The sequence below is a fragment of the Pocillopora damicornis genome, chromosome 3 (assembly GCF_964200805.1).
Source record: "Pocillopora damicornis chromosome 3, jaPocDami1.2, whole genome shotgun sequence".
Lineage (NCBI taxonomy): Eukaryota > Metazoa > Cnidaria > Anthozoa > Scleractinia > Pocilloporidae > Pocillopora > Pocillopora damicornis.
This window is the reverse complement of record NC_142672.1, coordinates 31,989,212-32,008,161: the sequence shown is the minus strand read 5'-3', so window position 1 is coordinate 32,008,161 and position 18,950 is coordinate 31,989,212. Positions and strand designations below refer to the sequence as shown.

The 18,950-nt window shown below is 36.9% G+C and overlaps 3 protein-coding genes across 4 annotated transcripts; 1 reads left to right on the top strand and 2 right to left on the bottom strand.

Annotated features, from left to right (window-relative positions):
- Positions 1-564: 564 nt before the first annotated feature.
- Positions 565-7,852, bottom strand: LOC149049395 (uncharacterized). Of its 2 annotated transcripts, none has more exons than XM_089199887.1 (3): positions 7,700-7,852; positions 2,492-2,697; positions 565-1,541 (listed from the first exon to the last, which is right to left on the bottom strand). In XM_089199887.1, the coding sequence occupies exons 1-3, from the start codon at positions 7,746-7,748 to the stop codon at positions 1,101-1,103; spliced, it is 696 nt and encodes a 231-aa protein (XP_089056013.1). In that variant the 5' UTR covers positions 7,749-7,852; the 3' UTR covers positions 565-1,100. The 2 variants fall into 2 exon arrangements, with proteins under 2 accessions (XP_089056013.1, XP_089056014.1); XM_089199888.1 differs by having other exon boundaries at positions 2,492-2,694.
- A 729-nt stretch (positions 7,853-8,581) lies between these two features.
- On the top strand, positions 8,582-12,937 carry LOC113666018 (di-N-acetylchitobiase). Its single transcript, XM_027181763.2, has 4 exons — positions 8,582-8,883; positions 9,675-9,905; positions 10,643-10,817; positions 11,385-12,937. The coding sequence occupies exons 1-4, from the start codon at positions 8,641-8,643 to the stop codon at positions 11,831-11,833; spliced, it is 1,098 nt and encodes a 365-aa protein (XP_027037564.2). The 5' UTR covers positions 8,582-8,640; the 3' UTR covers positions 11,834-12,937.
- Positions 12,938-13,520: 583 nt separating this feature from the next.
- On the bottom strand, positions 13,521-18,270 carry LOC113666019 (uncharacterized). The gene is made up of 4 exons (XM_027181764.2): positions 17,932-18,270; positions 16,851-16,923; positions 15,179-15,604; positions 13,521-14,713 (listed from the first exon to the last, which is right to left on the bottom strand). The coding sequence occupies exons 1-4, from the start codon at positions 18,157-18,159 to the stop codon at positions 14,520-14,522; spliced, it is 921 nt and encodes a 306-aa protein (XP_027037565.1). The 5' UTR covers positions 18,160-18,270; the 3' UTR covers positions 13,521-14,519.
- Positions 18,271-18,950: the final 680 nt, after the last annotated feature.

Sequence of the window (18,950 nt, the reverse complement as noted above, 5' to 3'; positions counted from 1 at the left end):
CATCGTGACGTTACCAGAATCCTTCGACCCCTGCTTCATAACCAGGCATTCTTAAAATCGCTAGGTTGCTTACTTTTAGCGGCGCAGTTAGATATAACTCGACTAAGATCGTAGGAAATACGTAGTAAACAGTTAGGTACATTGATATAATATTGGAATGGAACCAGTAACCTGAGTAAATATCACCCTTTGCTGCCCTTTTTTTTCATAATCACTACGGAAATCGCGTAACGTAACAACATTAATATGAAACCAATAAGCGAAAACTTCCAACCACAACTGTACATTAGAAATGTGCAAATACGATAATTACAAGTAGTCAAAATGCACTTTGTCTTAATAAAAAAGTTTGGGTCGCCGACTGGAAAATTCTTAAGTCGCTGTTCATGTTTGCTTTTTATCATGGCCGCCCTAAACCTGGTAATTGTGTAAATTAACTCTCAAAAACCTTACAAACCATCACCAACAGGCCAAAGGAAAAGCTGCTAAAATGAACACTGTATAAGTATTAGTGGGTGCCACATCAAACCGAAAATCTGTATAAGGAAAACAATACGTCCCAAGTCCAAAATTTTGATTATTTATTATCTATCTATTGAAAAATGAATTTACACTGAAACTAACCTTCCTGAACAGACACAGACACTAGAATTAAGCACTACATTTATATAAACCACACTCCACACTCATAAACATAAACCCTTTCTAAGCAAACAACTTGATTAGAAATTTTCGCTTTATCTTTCTCCTATTGCAATTAAGATTACATTGTTGACTTTTTGAAATCTGTGTTCTATTGACTCAAAGGTCCCGTTTGAAAGGCCGCGGATCACTCACTCTGTTCTATTTAGCGTTTACAATAAAAACAGTTCTGTGCAAATTTACTGGACTTGTCTAACTCTGATACAAGGGGGAATCCAGCGGATGGCCACCCAATTCAATCAAACTGTGTGTAGTGTGATTGCAAACGATGGGAAATTTGATCGGCTACGAAACTAAATTATTTGTCTTTAAATAGTAAAAAACAAACAAAAACGAATGTATTTTAGCACCTGGTAAACCTTTTTTTCAGCAACTCTTACAATCATCACTGCTCAAAGTCAGTACACAAAAAAAAGCACATAGAGTGCGCTTGTAAAGGTGGTGGCGAATGATACAATTTTGTTGTATGCTGTGGCACCACTGGTAGGTTTTGAATGGGTTCCTGTGGCAGTAGTTTTTACAGGAACACTGGTTGCCGGGCCACTTAGCGAGGCGTTTAAACTTGGCGGGGCGTTTACACTTGGCGAGGCGTTTACACTTGGCGAGGCGTTTACACTTGGCGAGGCGTTTACACTTAGCAAGGTGTCTACACTTGGTAAGGCATTTACACTTGACGTGGCGTTTACACTTGGCGAGACGTTTACGCTTGACGAGGTGCTGTCTGCAAGCCCATTGCACTTGTTCTGTTCACAGCACGTGGCCTCGCATTTTTCATAGGTCATTCCAGGTTGCAGTTGCGAGGCGTTGCAGGACTTTGCCTGGAGGTCTTGGCACATTGACTGTGTAAAGATTTAAATAAGAAAAAAGAAAATATATGATAGCAATGGTCGAAAAGAGTTTTTTTTTGAACATTTTTATGGATTAAGCTGGGAGAAGGGTGGGGGGGGGAAAGTCAAAGCTTTCTGGAAAAGTGGAAAAATTTTATCATAAAACAAATTCGTTTGTTTGCAACCTGTTAGATTAAAATTATTATTGTACTCCCCATCCCACCCCTTGCTCTGACATTGAAACACTTATCCAAGCTTCTGAATTAGTTAATTGCAACAAGATTTGTGCGAGAACCTTGATTGTTTACAAGTGATTGATGCACACGAAATTATTTTAGAATAGTTTCAAACTGTGTCGAAATTCTAAATTAAACTGGGACTGCTTTGAAATTGTTCCACACCACCACAGAGGCGTAGTTCCACGCGTCTTACATGCAAGTGGCTTACACCGCTGCGCTTTCATGTGTAGCATTGAGCTCGAGTTCATCTGAGCTCACGCGGTGAGAAGGACAGGTAAATAGGGTACCTAGAACCCTATAGGGTCTATGCCATGAAGATTCTTCGGATTAGCACTTTTTCGCGAACCTGAATTACAGAACTGAGATTTTTATAGAATAGACTGAAAGCCGAACCTATCTAAAATAGACAAGGATCACATAACACCCCAACACATATCCAAGCCTCACCACAGGACCATCCCCTATTTATACCCAACCAGGACCACCCGTCTAGCTATGCCCCCTGTATCTCAACACCATTCACTGAAACAGTCGCTTCGCTTTTTCTTCCTTTTTCATCTACTCTCAAAGGCGTCGTGGTAACGCCAAAATGACGAGACGAGATCTTAGTTTTATGAAATAAAAAAAAAAACTTAGGGTTAGGTTTTAACTTGTATAATGTTGGTTAACTTAAACAGTTTAGCTAAAAAAGTCAAATTTTAACTGCGCAGGATCAAAGCTTACCTTTATTCCACAGCTAAACATATTCATAGTCATTTGTCCAATTTGTCCCATTTTCACTACAGTTAACACTTTGAAACACACGTCAGCCATGCCTGATGGTATATTCGGATCTGCGTCACAATCGGTGACATTCAAATCACCCAGTGTTGTGCATGCCACAGTCGGTGGGTTTGGTGTGCAAGTATAGCAGGTGATGGCCAGAACTGCTGAAAAGAAGGGAAAGTAGGATTATTATGGAGTTAATAAACAAATTGATCCTCAAAAGTTATCTAAGATTATTTTATCGTGACTTATCATTCAATGATCCAGTACGACTTGAATTAAACATAATTCAACATCGTTATCGAGGGAGGGAAAGAGAGGACCCTGGAAACGAGGCTTTGAGGCACAGGTGGTAATGGCGTCCAATCAGAATTTTTTTTTCTCTCGTATTTTAACTCATTTTCGGTAAAGTAAATCCACGAAGGTGATGACAATGGAGTTTGTCCCTAAATTAAATTCGTGATTAAAGCTAATGCTCCATCACTGATAATTTCACGCTTTCGTCGTTGTTCAGATTATTCTGGATTGACCATCGTACAAACTATATTTGGGAAGCTCTTACTTATATTAGAATCAGTAACGGCGTAAAATTACATGATGTCTTTTTGTAAACGACCTTCTCGCGAAAGATGCGAGAGCGTAGGGATTGAGATTCGCACATTTTCATCTTCATTTTTGATTTTTTCCGGTAACCACACTGTCAATACTTAGATTGTTAGCTTTCTCCATATTGCTAGACGATTCGCTGCTAGAAGCACTTTCTCTATCAACAGTTGTTTGGGGAGATCAGCTAAGACAGGCCACTTGTCAGCCAAACTTGGCATATTTGAATTCGAAAGATGCATTTTAATATGGCATATCAATGTTTTTACGGATGCGCTAAGGAAAAGCCTTCGATAATAACCAACAACAATGATATCACTATGATGATGCAGTAAGATCCCCACAGAACTAAACCATATTTTACAGAAGTCAAAATTACTTTCAAATAAAATTCTTTCAATATGTCTCCTGGGAGAAATCTGTACCGTTTTAGCAAGTTCAGTTTTGGTCAACTGTCAAGCCCAGCAAGCGTGCTTTCGTAACCCACGTAAGAATTGAGTTTCCTAAGAGCTCAAGAGCTATTGGTCCCATCGGGGTTCCTTTACCGAGTAACATAACCACACTCTTGCCTGGATGATACGATACGATACGACAAACCTTTATTTTAACACGATAGTAGTTAAGGCTAGTAGCTTGTGGGGTCGTGCATAAAATAAAATAACTGCAAAGTTAAATTAAAAGTTTTAGATATATAAAGAGATATCAAATATCAAATTTAAATACATGTATAATTAAAATATATGTTTAAGTTACTATATGGTAAAGTGATAAAGTTTAAAATTTATAATATTCCAATTCCATGGATGAAGTGTTGAAAGATTGTTAAGGTATCATGCATGTAACTCTTGCAGCGCTGCATTTAACTGTGCAATAGCTGTGTCTGCAATTTCCCCTATACAATAGACCGTAGTATCGTCTGCATACATATACAGTGATCCTGAGTTGATAGAGCTTTATATTCGTGAAGAAGACAATTTTATTACGATTTGGCTGTACGCTGAACATTTCGCGCTCGAAAAAGAAGAGGATACTCCGCCCGAAATAAAAACAATATTTTTCACAACTGAGGTCGTTAAAGTTTCACGTATCCTGTAGCGTATGATAGCGCATCAGCTTCTTTCTGGTAGATGTCAATTTCGATTATTATGCGGTTTTACATAGAGGCGAAATCAACGGACTAAACATGCCGTGAATTCTATCTTCCTTGCGAACTCCAAAGTGTTTTTTTCATCCCTGCTTTCGCCAAATATTTTCTCGTTAAATTGTAACACAACACTCTTGCTGGTTTTTTTTTCTTCTGAACCCATGCAGACGGTAGGAGCCAAGCAAGTCTATGCCAAGTGAGTAGTAAAATAAGCATAATTGGGTAAAAAAAACTGAAAAATTATTGCGTGAAGCACTAGTGGAAATCGACAGTTATGAGCAAAATAAATACCTTCAAAGATCAGACAGAGCCCTTAAAAATGTGTGTTTTCACCTTATATAATTAAGGCCCGATTGGCTTGAATTAAATCCACTCTTCGCAAGAAATTTTCAGTCACGTGATCTCATCTTAATTGGCCACCTTATTGGTACACATCACTTGCCTGTAAACATATGACCACAAGTTGTGTTTATGATAAAAAAAGAAAAAAATGGTTTTATGTGCGAGTTTTGGCTATAGGACCCGAAGTGGTCGTGATAAAGGAATTAATATGGCAAGAATACCTTCAATCATTACTAGTCGAGGAGAAGAAGTAAGGAAACTTTCCACGGCTGGGTCTGTGATAAACATTTTATCTCCGGAAAAGCGGCTAAACTGTGGGAGCGTTACGATCCAGATTGGAATCTGACCCAAAATCTAGGTGGTCAGAAATGTGATTCTGTCGAAGAACTTCAGGTCGATCTTGAAGTTGCCACTAAGCGAGACGAGAGAGCCAGAGGTCGTGACCTGAAACGTGTTGCTGGAGAACGTGAAAGGCAGCTACGGGAAGAAATCGAGTCCAAAAAACAAAAACTTGATAAACCAGGAGAAAAGGTTATCGACATTTCCTTCGATGTCGAATCAGCAGTGGGCACCAAGCTCAGCAAAACAGGCTTTGTTTTGCATTTGCTGAGGTCAAAATAAAAGTTTTCCATTTCCGCTTGCGTCGGTGCTGGCACTTCCGGTTTGTAAACGGGGCTTTCAGTGAAGACTTCCGAGTTCTCAGAAACCTGAAGTCCCTCACTGAGATCCTTTATCGTTTCATCAAGGTCGGCTTGCATTTTCTTGGCGGATTCAAAGTTAATATCGCGGACACGAGAGTATTCCGCCTTGTTTGCGGAACTGGAACGTATTAAAGGGCGCTTAATTTGCGTTCAGGAAAGCCTTCCATTGACCTTTGTCCAAGCCTCAAGGTAAAATAGCACACTCACTATGTGCAAACATGATTCGGCGAGGCCTGTCTTGCATCCCAAACAATGAGCGCAGTTTATTGTCCCATCCTTCGCGGTAATAATCCAGATTTGAATCAAGGCATCGTTCATCTGCTCCGAGTGCCGCACTTTTGCCAATACCGCGAACTTGTTTGCGATGATATGTCGTTGAACGTTGCAAACAAAGTCGACACAAATTAATTGAAGACCTCGAGACTATGGAAGGCTTCAAATTGTTTTTGCGTGTAATAGCTAGTCTCGAGAACCAAATGGAAGAGTAAATCAGTCGATTCCACTGGCGGTAAGCAATCAGGCTCGAAGCGTTTCACATCTATCGAAACAGGATCGGTTCCTATAGTCGAATCTTCTTTAATTAGATAACGCTCTCTGACTTTTTACATCCAGTTTTTTAAAGTTATAAGACAGTGGAATTAGGACGACATGGTCTGGATCAGACGAAGTAATAGCAATTTTTTCGGTAGACGCCATACATTTAATTTTTCCGATTTTCGGAACTATAAATTTGGATCGTGTTTGCATATAGTAATGACTGAAACACTTGACTCAGATGTGCACCAACCTGGCGGAAATTAATTCTGTGACGTCACGTGAAAACTATCTATAAATAAAGAGTGGTAAACATCACTACCTTTACAAGGTAGAGACGAACAATGAAAGGTCTGCATTAACTGCAAAAATCAAATGCAATCTAACTTTCCAGTCTACAGAAGTAAGTCGTTCAGAAGCCGTTCACGAAGGAATATATACATTTTTTTATGAATAACTTTATTCAAGCACGATAAAATACTCACCAGCTTTGCTGAATATTTTATCGTGATTAAATAAAATTATTCATAATTATTTTTTGTTGCAGTTTACACCCGTGAAGTCGGTGAGATTCACAGTTCATACTCCATCAAAAAACCAACTTTGAACAACGCGACAGAGAAAATCGACTTGATTACTTTGTTTACAATCGCAAAATGGACAGTGGATTATCTACCTATTATCCATCTATATATTATCTATCTATTCTGAGTTCTAGTCTTAACAACACTCATACGTTCCCATACGTAAAGTTTTACCATAATTTGCCAAAGTAAACTATCTATCCCAAGAATTCAATGCGAATTCAAGCGACAATTCACTTACTGTTTGGAAAAGTGAACTATGGCAAAATGCACAGAAGATAGCCCTTCATCTTGGGGAACGTCAAGTGAAAGCTCTACTGTCGGGAATTGAACTTTGACAACACGGCTAATGTAAACTGATGATGTTGACCCAAAAGGCCCAAGTGTTACTCGGAAATTTTCCGATATTAGCCGAACTGACGAAAGACCTCCACGACCTACGATCCAGAAGACCTCAAACATCCAAGGAGACTTTAGATTAGAAAAATTTCGGAGCCTTAAACTTAGAAAATATCTCCCATTTCCTTTTCAATAATTCAGTTACACATAAACACGTAAAAGATAGCGATATGAACCGACGTTTCTGAGTCTTTATGACGCCGAAGGCCAAATTCACTGTAGAGGTAGAAAAGAAAGGCATGCTTCCTTTCCCTAGCACTCAACGACTTTACCATGGGCCCCGAGTGGAGACCAAGGTTTATGTGAAAACTAAATAATACAGGTCTACAATTACATAATCAAAGCCATGTAGACCGGGAATCGTTATAAACGGAGCTTATTGACAACCGTGCTCGATCGTGTACGCCTATTATCTTCCTCTTGGACGCATTTCTTTGACGAGTATGATCGCTTAAAGGTAGTTTTCTTAAGACAAGTAGAGGAAAAAAAGCCACAGATCGTAAAACAATGGGATGTTACTTTTCATTTTACAGACGCGAGCTGTTTATAAATACATTTCCTGCCGTTTCAATAGATTAGATTTACACCCAATAATTATTAAACTAAACAGTGGAAACTAACCGTCCTTTGATTAGTTTGGGCTCAATCGCTTTTATGGACGTTTTGTTTCAAGTTTAGATAACCAGTTTTGGCTCAGTTGCCATTCTGAGTCTTAACAACACTCAGAAATGTCTAAGCAAACTCCTTTGTATACTAATTGCCATAACTGGGTCATAATTCAAGTATTACCATAACTTGCTAGACTAACTAACTGTCTATCGCATGAATTCAATGCAAATTCAAGCGGCAATTCACTTACCGTTTGGTAAAGCGAACAATAGCAAAATGCACAGAAGAAAGCCGTTCATCTTGAAGAGCGTCAAGTGAAAGCTCCTTTGTCGGGATTGAAGTCTGAAAATACGTTTGACGACAGCTGCTAATGCAAACTAACCATGTAGACTAAACAGGCGGATTATTCAATTCTAGGGAGGGGGGAGGGGAGGGGTGCGTTGGTAGCAGTCGTTGTTTGACGGGCCGACCTCTAACAAAAAGAAGCTTTGCGGCTTTCTAACACCTGTTTTCATGGAAAAGTTGACAAAGATCTCACACCCATCAACCAAAAAATTATTAGAAACACGATTAACGATCTTATAGCTAAACATAAGAACTGCCGGCTACTGATACTTTACCATTGGTGAGAATTCAAAGCTTTAACAAGACAGTGCAAAGAGAAGATGTCACATGATTACTCTTGGCAGCGTACTAAAGGTTAACTTGAGTATCTATGCCCAAATCCGCTTAGTACACACCGAGTATATAATCCTCCCCCAGAAAGCACGCTGGTAATAATCAAAGTCGCACAATCGAAGCACAAATTGAACCTCCTTTATTCGTAGGGAGGGATCATTATAATATTACAGAGCCTTGTGGAAGGATCAGCTTAATTTTATCGTGACGTTATCAGAATCCTTCGACCCCTACTTCATAACCAGGCATTCTTAAAATCGCTAGGTTGCTTACTTTTCGCGGCGCAGTTAGATATGACTCGACTAAGATCGTAGGAAATACGTAGTAAACATTTAAAGAAATTTTAGCCGACTCCTGAGAGTAAAAATTTGTTTTTCCTTAAATTTCACGCTTGAGAAGTCATTACCAAATGACGATCATATGACACAGGAAAAAAAATTCCTTTCCTCGTTTCCAGTCTCCCATTGTCTATCTGAAATCTCGACTAGTAACTTGACCCTGTTAAACTCAGTCATGGCGGCCTGGTGGTATGCCTTCGTCGTCCTACTTTTTAGTGGTATTTCTGTCGTTGTTAGCGGAAAATGCCCTTGTGAAGATCTGTCATTATGCGACACAATCTCAAGACCGCCAGGAAAAGAATTCCTAATGTTTTCCACAAAGCCGAACGATTGGAGAAAATACGATTGGGGGAAAGTGACGACGATTGCACTGTTTCGACCATGGGATGATGAACTGATGTGCGAAGCTCACAAGAGAGTAAGTGTTGGAGCGATTTATTTAATTGATTGCCCATGGAGTTTTTTAAACCTCCAAAAAAGTAGGATAAGAAACTCAAGGAAGCGTTTTATTAGGACAAAGACTTGTCGGGTCATGTTCCGAGGGATATGACAGGCTGTGACTTCATTTGCATGGAATTTTCCGAGAATCTAAACATCACCAAGCGTTAGAGTGGTTCTCTAACCGTAACAAGGTTGAACACGTTGAGAAAACTTGGATTTCTTCTATTCGATCAACTTATTTCCTTTACTTAATTTGATTAATTTCATTTTTCAATTTCATTGTACACATATACATACATATACTTTTGGTGAGGCAGGTCGAGCTGTTTTCCTTGCCGTTTTATTTGATTTATTGATATAGCAACAATGCATGTGTCCAGCCTAATGGTGTGGTAAACTCGCTAAGCTTTAGTGTGGAATAGCAACATTTTTTCCTTGTTTGCTTGTTCACAAGTATTTCGTTGCATGAAGCATTTTAAGTGAAAAATGTTATAATAGAAATTCCTATACAAGAGCCAAAAACCTGAAGTTGTGTTTCTAACCAACTGTTTTTGATCCAGAAATCAAATGCACTTGTTGAATTTTAATTGGGTTACCTTGGATATGTGTTTTTTGAAACATTTTAGTTCCCAATATTTTTTGTAGAGAATTTATGCCCTCAAGGGTTGAGATACAATGCAGTGCAATAAGATATGGTGGCACAAGCTATTTGGTCAGGAATGTTAACAAGTCATATACCTTATGTATTACTGTGGCATTAATTTTCAGGGAGTACGAGTTGTTTTGGCAGCAAATTTTCCAACAGAAAAACTTAGCAGCAAGGAAATAAGGACAAAGTGGGTGAAGAACCTAACTACTGAAGCCTTAGCCCGGCGTGCCGATGGAGTCAATATTGATATTGAATCACCAATACCCAAGAGGTCCAGGGAAGTCACACTGCTTACAAAACTGGTTAATGAAACTGCAACAGCCTTCCGTGCTGCAGTCAAAAATGCACAGGTAATCACTTGAAATGAATCATCACAATGAATGAAACAACAACAACAACAACAACAACAACAACAACAACAACAGCATTTATTTAAACACGATAAAAAATTCAGCAAAAGCTGATGTGGTCGTGTACGGACAATAAAACTAAATTCCTAACTAAATCCAATAAAACTAAATTCCTAACTAATCATAAGAAGACTAATGTAAGATTTCTACATATTTTCAACAATAAAAATTCTACATAGTACATCATTATAACATACGTGGCTTAAAAATACACTTGAGTGACTTTTTAAAAGCGTCAACGTCTTGAATTGATCTCATTTGATTTTCCAGAGCGTTCCACCGAGTGATTGACTTGTATGAGCATGATTTCTTTACCATATCGGTCTTAGGTCTAGGTAACACTTTGGGCCAAGTGTTTTGGGAGCATAATTAGGGCTAGTCCATAGTAATATACTGCTCAATCCTTTGAATCCCATGAATGACCAACATAGAATTTCTCTTACAGTATCAGTACAATCTCAAGCAGACAAGTTTTTCGTTACAAGAAGCAAGTTCTCAAGTAGTTGTGGTGACAAAAGAGTCATTGGCAGTCAAATCATATAAATCCATCACTTTTATAATAAAGATATTGACAATAATACATAAGATTTTTCACTGTTACCCCATTGCCGGTAAGTAAACATAAGAAGTTAGAACTACCTTGAAACTGTAGATCAGTTTCTAATTGTTCATTTCAGATATCTTTTGATGTAGCGTGGTCTCCTGACTGTGTTGATGGACGATGTTATGATGCAGAAGCTCTTTCTCAAGTGGTGGATTTTCTTGTTGTAATGGCATATGATGAGCAGAGTCAGATCAAAACTGGAGATTGCATAGCAAAGGCAAACTCACCCTTGAAACAAACAGAAGCTGGTAAATGCTTAATTTTTACAAATTAAATGTCTTGCCTATTTAATTGGAGAAAATTTTTGTAGCATGCTGTAGAATGAGGAGAATTGAGATTTAAGTTCTTGTATACATTGTAAATCACTCCCTCAAACCTTTGTAATTGGTTGAATAATTTTTATTCTGTACATATTTTTTTTGTCTACAGCAACCGAATTCACCCTTCCTCAATCCCCTTCCATTTGAAAGGGTATGTGGAAGGGTGAATGCCCACAATCCAACTTGGAAAATTTTGGCCAAATTTTTTTCAAGCCATTGGTAAAAAAGTTTGTCATTCAAGTATATTTCACTGGTGATGTGCCAGATATGTAGAGCAAGGAATTTTATGTTAACCATTTAATGCCTGGATGTTTAAAGCTCAGTTTTTTCAATCTGACATCATCACCTTGGTTGAAGGTAACTTAAAAAGAGCGCAAGCTTTCATTTTGATATGAACAGACCTTTACTAATCAAAATAAATTTCAAATTTATTTCTTATTGTGCAAAGGAACTGTACTGATATCAGGACCTGTTTTTTCTTGCCTTACTTTCCAGCACTGGAAGAATATTTAAGTCTTGGAATCAGACGAGAGAAACTGGTGCTTGGCTTACCATGGTATGGGTATGACTACCCATGTTTGGAACTGGTTGACAACAGGATCTGCAAGATTAAGCATGTTCCATTCCGAGGAGTAAACTGCAGTGATGCTGCTGGCAGACAGATTGAGTATGCAGAAATTATGGACCTGTCTGTCAGCAGAGCATCCTCTGGTCCCCAGAAGGATGAAGATTCTGAGTCATACTTTTTCAACTATGAGGACAGTGTGGGTGGAAAACACCAGGTTTGGTTTGATAATCCTGACAGTTTGAAAATAAAGTATGATTTTGCTGCTAAGGAAAATTTGACTGGCATTGCCATTTGGAATGCAGACTTGTTGGACTACAGTGACATCCCAAGAGCTATGTTGGAAACCAAGAAAATGTGGGATGCTTTGCATCATTGAATTACACATTTGAAGCATTTCAAAGCTTAACCTGTTGAGATCTCTGCTTTTTAAATTATGCATGCCTAGATTCGTGACAACCATACTAGAACCAAAGTATTGTGTTGATTGAATTTTGAATCCAGTCATGATTTTGCCTTTTTAACATCAAGCACAAACAACTGTTCTCTGATCTTACTGACGACAAATTAACACTTTATAATTATTCACCTTTTTTTTTCTAATTTTCCCTGATTCATTTTATTCTTCAAGCCCAATTATTATGGGTGCAAGTCTCAATTTTTTCATAAAGGGAGTCTCCTTTTCATGCCCATTTGCCCATAAACAAAGCCCAAAATACCTCATGTTCTACTGCAACCCAAAAAAAGAAAGTTGATTTTTTTTCTTGTAAATCTGGAATTGATGTACCAGTAGATTGCATCAATTAGGTTTAACTTTGAACATCAGCTCTAACATTTTGAATGAAATTTTTGTCCTCAAGAGGGAGGCAGAAACAAGTTAAGCAGTGACAGCACTAGCCTCTTAACCCTTAAAACTTTCTGAACTGATTTACATGTAACTTCTCTGTACAAAATTAACACATTTTCCAGCACACAAGTGATGAGAATCAACAAAATCATCATCTAGACAGGGTATTTCCTAATGAGACTAAATTCTCAGTACCACTTTCCAAGGAATTTTACAGCAGATACAACATGTAGTAGGAAAAATTACTGAATGAATCAGAAGGTGAAAGTTGGAAGGTTAACAGTTTTATGCACCATTAGATCATGAAGGATTGATCATGGATTGCATGCAAGAGCCAGTTGTCTGGAGTCCTGATGGCTGATGGTTTCAAGTTTCAAACTGATATTTATGCTATATTAGTACAACTTGTTACATAAGAGAAAACGTGTTTTTGTCCATTCAAAAATGAAAAATCAAAGTATATTTTTAAGTATCAAATAGTTGATATGTAATCAGAAAATAGAAATCAAACAAAAAAATTAAATAATGAAATATGGAATCAGATAAAAATGTCTTCAAATATTTTAAATGTATTGAATTGCTATGAAATGGAAAGTGTAAGTTGAGATAACAACATTAAAATTTAATTTCTTAGAAGTTTGTTTTTTTTGCACCATTTTCATCAATTCTGTTCAAATAAGCCACCTCTTTGGAGTATGGGTAAGGAGAAATGGTATACAGAAGTAAGGAAATATGCTCTGACAGAGGCAACCAAAGATAGTCTGATGTCAACTATTTGAGTGGACATCACCATCATCCAAGTTTCTGTAAGAAGGGATATTTGGAATGAAGGATTACCTCTGACCCAACATAAACTTCTCCAAATCTTTCAATGTCAAATGAGAAAATAGCAGTCTACCCCAAAAAACACTAAACCCCTTAACTCCCATAACCAGAAAAGAACATCTCCTTACAACATCAGTCCATTGTCAAGCAGACAAATGTTGAGAATAAAGAAAAATATCAACTAGGGGACTATTAGTTGATCCAATACCAAATTCTGAGAACCACCATCATAAGAATTGTATGGCAGACAGTAAAAGAGATTTACTAATGAGATCTTGGAAGTGAAAGGGGTAAAAGTTTTCCACAAACCTCAGCATGAGATTGTTATCACTGACTCACAAACAATCCAAACAGGAGTTACACCACAATTTACTTCGAGTCACACATAAGGATATACTTTAAACATATTTTATTTTCATAAAAATTTCCGTGCCCAAAACCAGCAATTTTTAAGACAAATATGGAAATGTAAAAGAACTGAAACAGCTGTACATCAAGTTATAATTTAAATTCTGGACCAAAATTTGAAATCTTTAACTATGAGCAATCAATGACAACAGGTTCAAAAATGTTTACAAACTACTTTTTTTTTTCAGACAACCAAGGCCATATTGATATTATTTGAATAAAAATGGACTTAACCTATAGTCTGACAAATTCTGAGAGCCAAATGTTTTAAGTGGCAAAATTAAAGGGTAAAATTTTAGTTGTTATCTCCCCTATATTTCATACAATAATATCTATATAATATAAGATCATTACATGTCTATTTTCAATAAACAACTGTTTAGTCTTTACACATACTAGATAATAAATAACTTAGCTACTGCTGTGCATAAATAAGATAACTTGAAATAAATAGTCAGATAAATCTGTGATGCATTACAACTTGACAAAAACCTTTCAATACTCATTTGATGTTATTTCAAACTTTTTTGAATTTGCACAAATTTGGACAACCAGTATCCTCATTTCATGTTCAACAAGCTAATAATAACCAATTATTTGACAATAAAAGAGTTATTTTCTGTGTATTTTCTTATTTCTTACATGTATTCAGTAATAAAAAAGTTCCTTTTTCATTCAAAATTAATTTTCATCAGCAATAGGAGCCATCTGACACCCTTGGCACTATTACTTCTCATGTGATTTTATTATAATTGGCAAGTTCTTTCTGCTATCCCTATTTGTTATTATACCCAAAATTTTTAGGGAAATTTATCTTGCAAAATTGTTTTTCATAGTTGCACTTATTGACAATGAAAGATCTCTGCCATATCTGGCCAATCAGAGTACATGCCTGCAATCATTTCCTAAAAAGGCTATTTCACTAGTGAGGGGAACTTTAAGAAGTGCAAGTGCTCTGTAGTGTTTGAATACAGAATGAATCCCATCAAACATTGCTTTCTTTTAAGTTGACAAGTCCCTCTGTGATCTCTGCTAAGGATTTATCACCACTCATAGCTGGATCGTCAGCCAGTGTTTTAGCCAGACACTTAGTTACAGCTTCCATCTGTTTCATAACAAGGTGCATTGTGCGTTCTGTAGTGTCTAACCGCTTCTGCAACTCTGTTAGATGCTTCTTAGCTGTGAAATAATGAATATGTGCTCAAGAAATTAACTATTAGTAAATATTAAAACAAAAGAAGTTTAAGGGAAAAAAATGTTCTTCAGTCTTAACCCTTTGATCCCTAAGAGTGACTAACATCTAATTTCTCCTTTCAATATCACCCATGAATCAAATATTAAGGTCATGAGAGTAAAGGAAAGGAGGACCAAAGAACCTCTTAATTGTTAAACAAATTCTCCCTGCCAGCACATCAGGAAATGTATAGAGAACATTATGGAGAATATGAATACTGATGTTAGGGTGTAAAGGGTTAAGTCCTCTTTTATCCACCCCTACTACTTTTTTTTCCAGTTCTGATTCACCCTAACTGACAAAACTACGATAAATTTTGTCCAGGATTGCTTATCACAGTTGCTAACAGCAGGGCATTTCTGGGGACACTGGCTTCACTTAGAGACAACATACTTGAGCAGTTTCCATACCTGGCTCTACTCCAGTTGCCTTACTCTGAATTGCACGCAACTGCTGCAGACGATGGCTTACTCCATCACAAACAGTTAGCAGGTCTTCCAGTTGGGTTTCAGTATTAATTGGCTTTTTTACTTCTTCAAGAGCCACAACATGTGGACAATCAGGATAGAACTCTTTGTGACCCTCCAAGGGATCATCTCCGGGCTTCCATTTTTTAAGGGTGCCCTGACACTTAAAGCATTTTACAATATCGTCTATACCAGTAAACACAAAGCCAGCTCTTGCTAGTTCAAAAACATTAACTGAGCTTGTTGAAGGCCAATACAAGTATGTCCGTACACGGTTTCCAACAATTGACAGGTCTGCTTGGTTGCAGGCCGGTTTGATGTCAAGGCTCTCAGGTTTTGGGACATGGTTTGTGGTATGCACTTGACGTGCTGAAAGGGACAGAACTTTTCTCAGACATTTTACTTAAGTATTAAAAGTTGACCATCTTTGTAAGTGTGTCGCTGACAGGACATGGGAATTTTTAAGTAAACTGATGGTTTTTGGGTTAAATTTGAAAAGTCAGGTGTACAATTTTAGAGATGAGACAGTTATTACAACTTTGGCGAGGAGACCAAATAAAAATAAATGGAAGAAATGCAATGAGAGATTAAGAGAAAATTATCAGCAAGTTTAAAAGATGGATTTTAAATGATAGGATTAATGTTACAGTTGATTAGAGGAAAGCCATACATTCACCCTGCCACTCTATCAGCTAAAATCCCAGCAAAAGTAACAAGTCTGATGTTCAAGTGTTTCCCGGTGTGTAGAAGTATACATGTGACTTAGGGCAGTAGACAAGCAAGGTTCCTTAATTTAACTGCAAGTATTGTTTAACAGTTAGTAGTGGTTGTGACTGCTTATGAATTCAAAGATTGTAAGATAAATTATCAATCAAGAGTGCATGCATTAAAAAAATTTATATATAAGTATATTTAAAGGTTATAAAAAAAGTTGGAAGTGCATACCACAAACCATGATAGCTGTTTTAAGTAACTTGATATATTTGATTTGAACATCTCAAAATGAAAATTCAAGAAATGGACGTGCAAAACGACATTTCACAATCTCCAAGATAGTTTTCAGTGAAAAAGACACCACCATACTCAGTATTTTTTGGATACAACAAAAAGAAGAATAGTGCATTTTTGATGCAATAATTTGTATCCAACTGGACAAACCTGCTGACTGATGCAAGGGATTTATCATGTTTATGAATAGCAGGGGGAATGCAGGCTTGGCATAGAATCATAATTTACACTGATGAAATAGTTATTTGTACACAAGTCATTATGAAAAAATACCATTTGCAAAATGGCATTTACAAAAAATTTTAAAATCATTTACATTATAAAGTTATCAACTACAGAACTGTTTGGTATTAATAGCCAAATGCCTGATGAGTTTGCTGGATAGAAAAGACTCCACACAGAGTTGATTAAATTTTCACAAAACCTACAGGATTTTAAAGGTGGGGTTTAAGCATCACATAAATGTTTTATTAAAGAGGTCTGATTTTAGCACTAAACAACTGTTTTCAGAAGTAAGGGAAAGTGATAAAAGGGAAACTGATTTACAATCACTAACTAAAACAAAAAAACAGAAACAATGTTGAAACAATGAAAACTGTCTCATTACCTTCCTCCTCAGTCATAAAGGTTTGGTCTTTTTTCTTCTGTTCTTCTGCAAGCTTCTTTAGCCTACGTCTCCTCTATTATCACAAAAAAAGATAATTACTCCCAAGTCAGTTATAGAAGAGAGTCTGACATAGTAATCTTATCAAACATATTACTTTGTTCATAATTTACAAAAATTTTAGAAAATATCTGAAAAAAAAGGTTTGATATAATTGGCTTCTTTTCAAATCCTTCAATTCTCTGTTATTTAAGGTTCTTAAAATTTTTTCAAAACCAGAAGATGGAATATTAAAAGCATTTTGAGTGAACTTTGTACAATACAAAAATGCAAATTATTCCCAAACCCATAGGAAGTATTCAGGTACCTGTCCTGACTACAAAAACACAAACACTAGTAGTAATCCAAGGTGTGGCCTGTGCTTCAAATTTAAAAGTTGTACTTAATTATTCACTAAAGGTTTACTCAAGTAATATTTAAGAAATAACAGGATGGGAACAAGACTTCTCTAATTCATCTCACGTTTGCCTTAAAAGTTCAAAGCTAACGTTTCAATTCGAGAGGTAAATTAAATCTTAAAATAAACATATTCCAAAACATCATTTTTCCTCACAGCCTACCCCACCCTAGAATATCTGCCCAAGGAAAAACTTGAAATTAACTATTCACCAATAAAACATATTTCCGAATGCCGACCATTTTGGAAACATATTCTTAAAAAAGACAAGGCAATTTTGTACAAAATATTTCAGTCAGGAAAATCGACTGACGTCGTAACTGAGAAAATTATGTTAACACCGTACACAATCTTCAACAACGCTATTAGCAGGTGCTCGTCTAGTCAATGCCGCACAAAAACATTCCGATTAACACAATTAGGAGTTCCATCTTTGCAGAATATCAACACTAAAAAAATCCACATTTTGCTTTCATTATTCTCAGAAATTAAAGGTTTAATGCTGTTTTCTGCGTTTCAATTTAGGTTATTTATTCAATTCAATGAAAATGTTGTTATAAAGCTGGTACTGTCAAACGGTTACAGGAAAGAGCAAAAACCGTAAAATGTTTTACAATTGATACTTACCCTAAACAGCTGAATGGCAACAAATATGGCAAATCCAGGAAGCACATATTTCCACGGGATGTGATAGCCAAAAATGTGGAAATCTTTGATGAATTTAACAACATTCGCGGCTATGTCTGCATGAGGTTTTACATGTTTCCCGTACACCGCTTTGATCTTCGGATAAAACACTGCTAAAACAACACCTAGTACAGCTAAGATGGCTATCTTAGTTTTAAGCTTTGCCATTCTTAGAGTTGAAAGAACAACGACAGCTCCAATGCCGCTCCTAAGAAGGCCTCATCAACTGCAGGAATGAAATAAAGTAATGTCAAATCTATTGTTTACATTGAGGGAAGCATGCGCGATAGGACGCCTCGTGCATGTGCCCACTTACCTCGTTCTCATGTGACCAATGCGCATCGTGTCTTTAAACCGCTAACAGGTCAAAACAATCAGAAGACGCCGCAAAGTTGAATATTATTTTGTTTATGGCTCTAATCTTTTGGAATTGTCATAAATCCTCACACATTTTGTAATTCACCCTTCCATAAGGAGCTTTGTATTTGAAAAAAATGCAATTCACTTTTAACTTTAGTTGGACACCTTGAGAACTAAGCTAGCTACATGAATATCTCAAGGTCCAGTGAATTTAATCAATATATGCCGAGACAATCAGGAGTCGAAGAGAATAATGGCTGAATTAAAGAAAAAACCCTGACAAATGCGATCTAGTGAAGTTATTCTTGAATCAAACGGCTCGAGAAAGAAAGGAAAAAAATATAATGACAAGAAAAAAGTGAAGCTGTTGTGAATTCAGCGAAGAATTCTCGGATTTGTTCTAACTTTTTACTGAAGACAGAATTTATTCCAATTTGAACATTTAAAACAGCAACTTGGAACCCGCCAAAATTGAATCAAACGGAGACATTCCCGCTCTTATTCCCTGCTTTACCATCCCTCGCCCCCTTCTCTCCAAGGCTTCCGATCCTCCTTTCCTCCGTTTCACTCCAAACTTGATTTGCATTACTGGGGTGTAA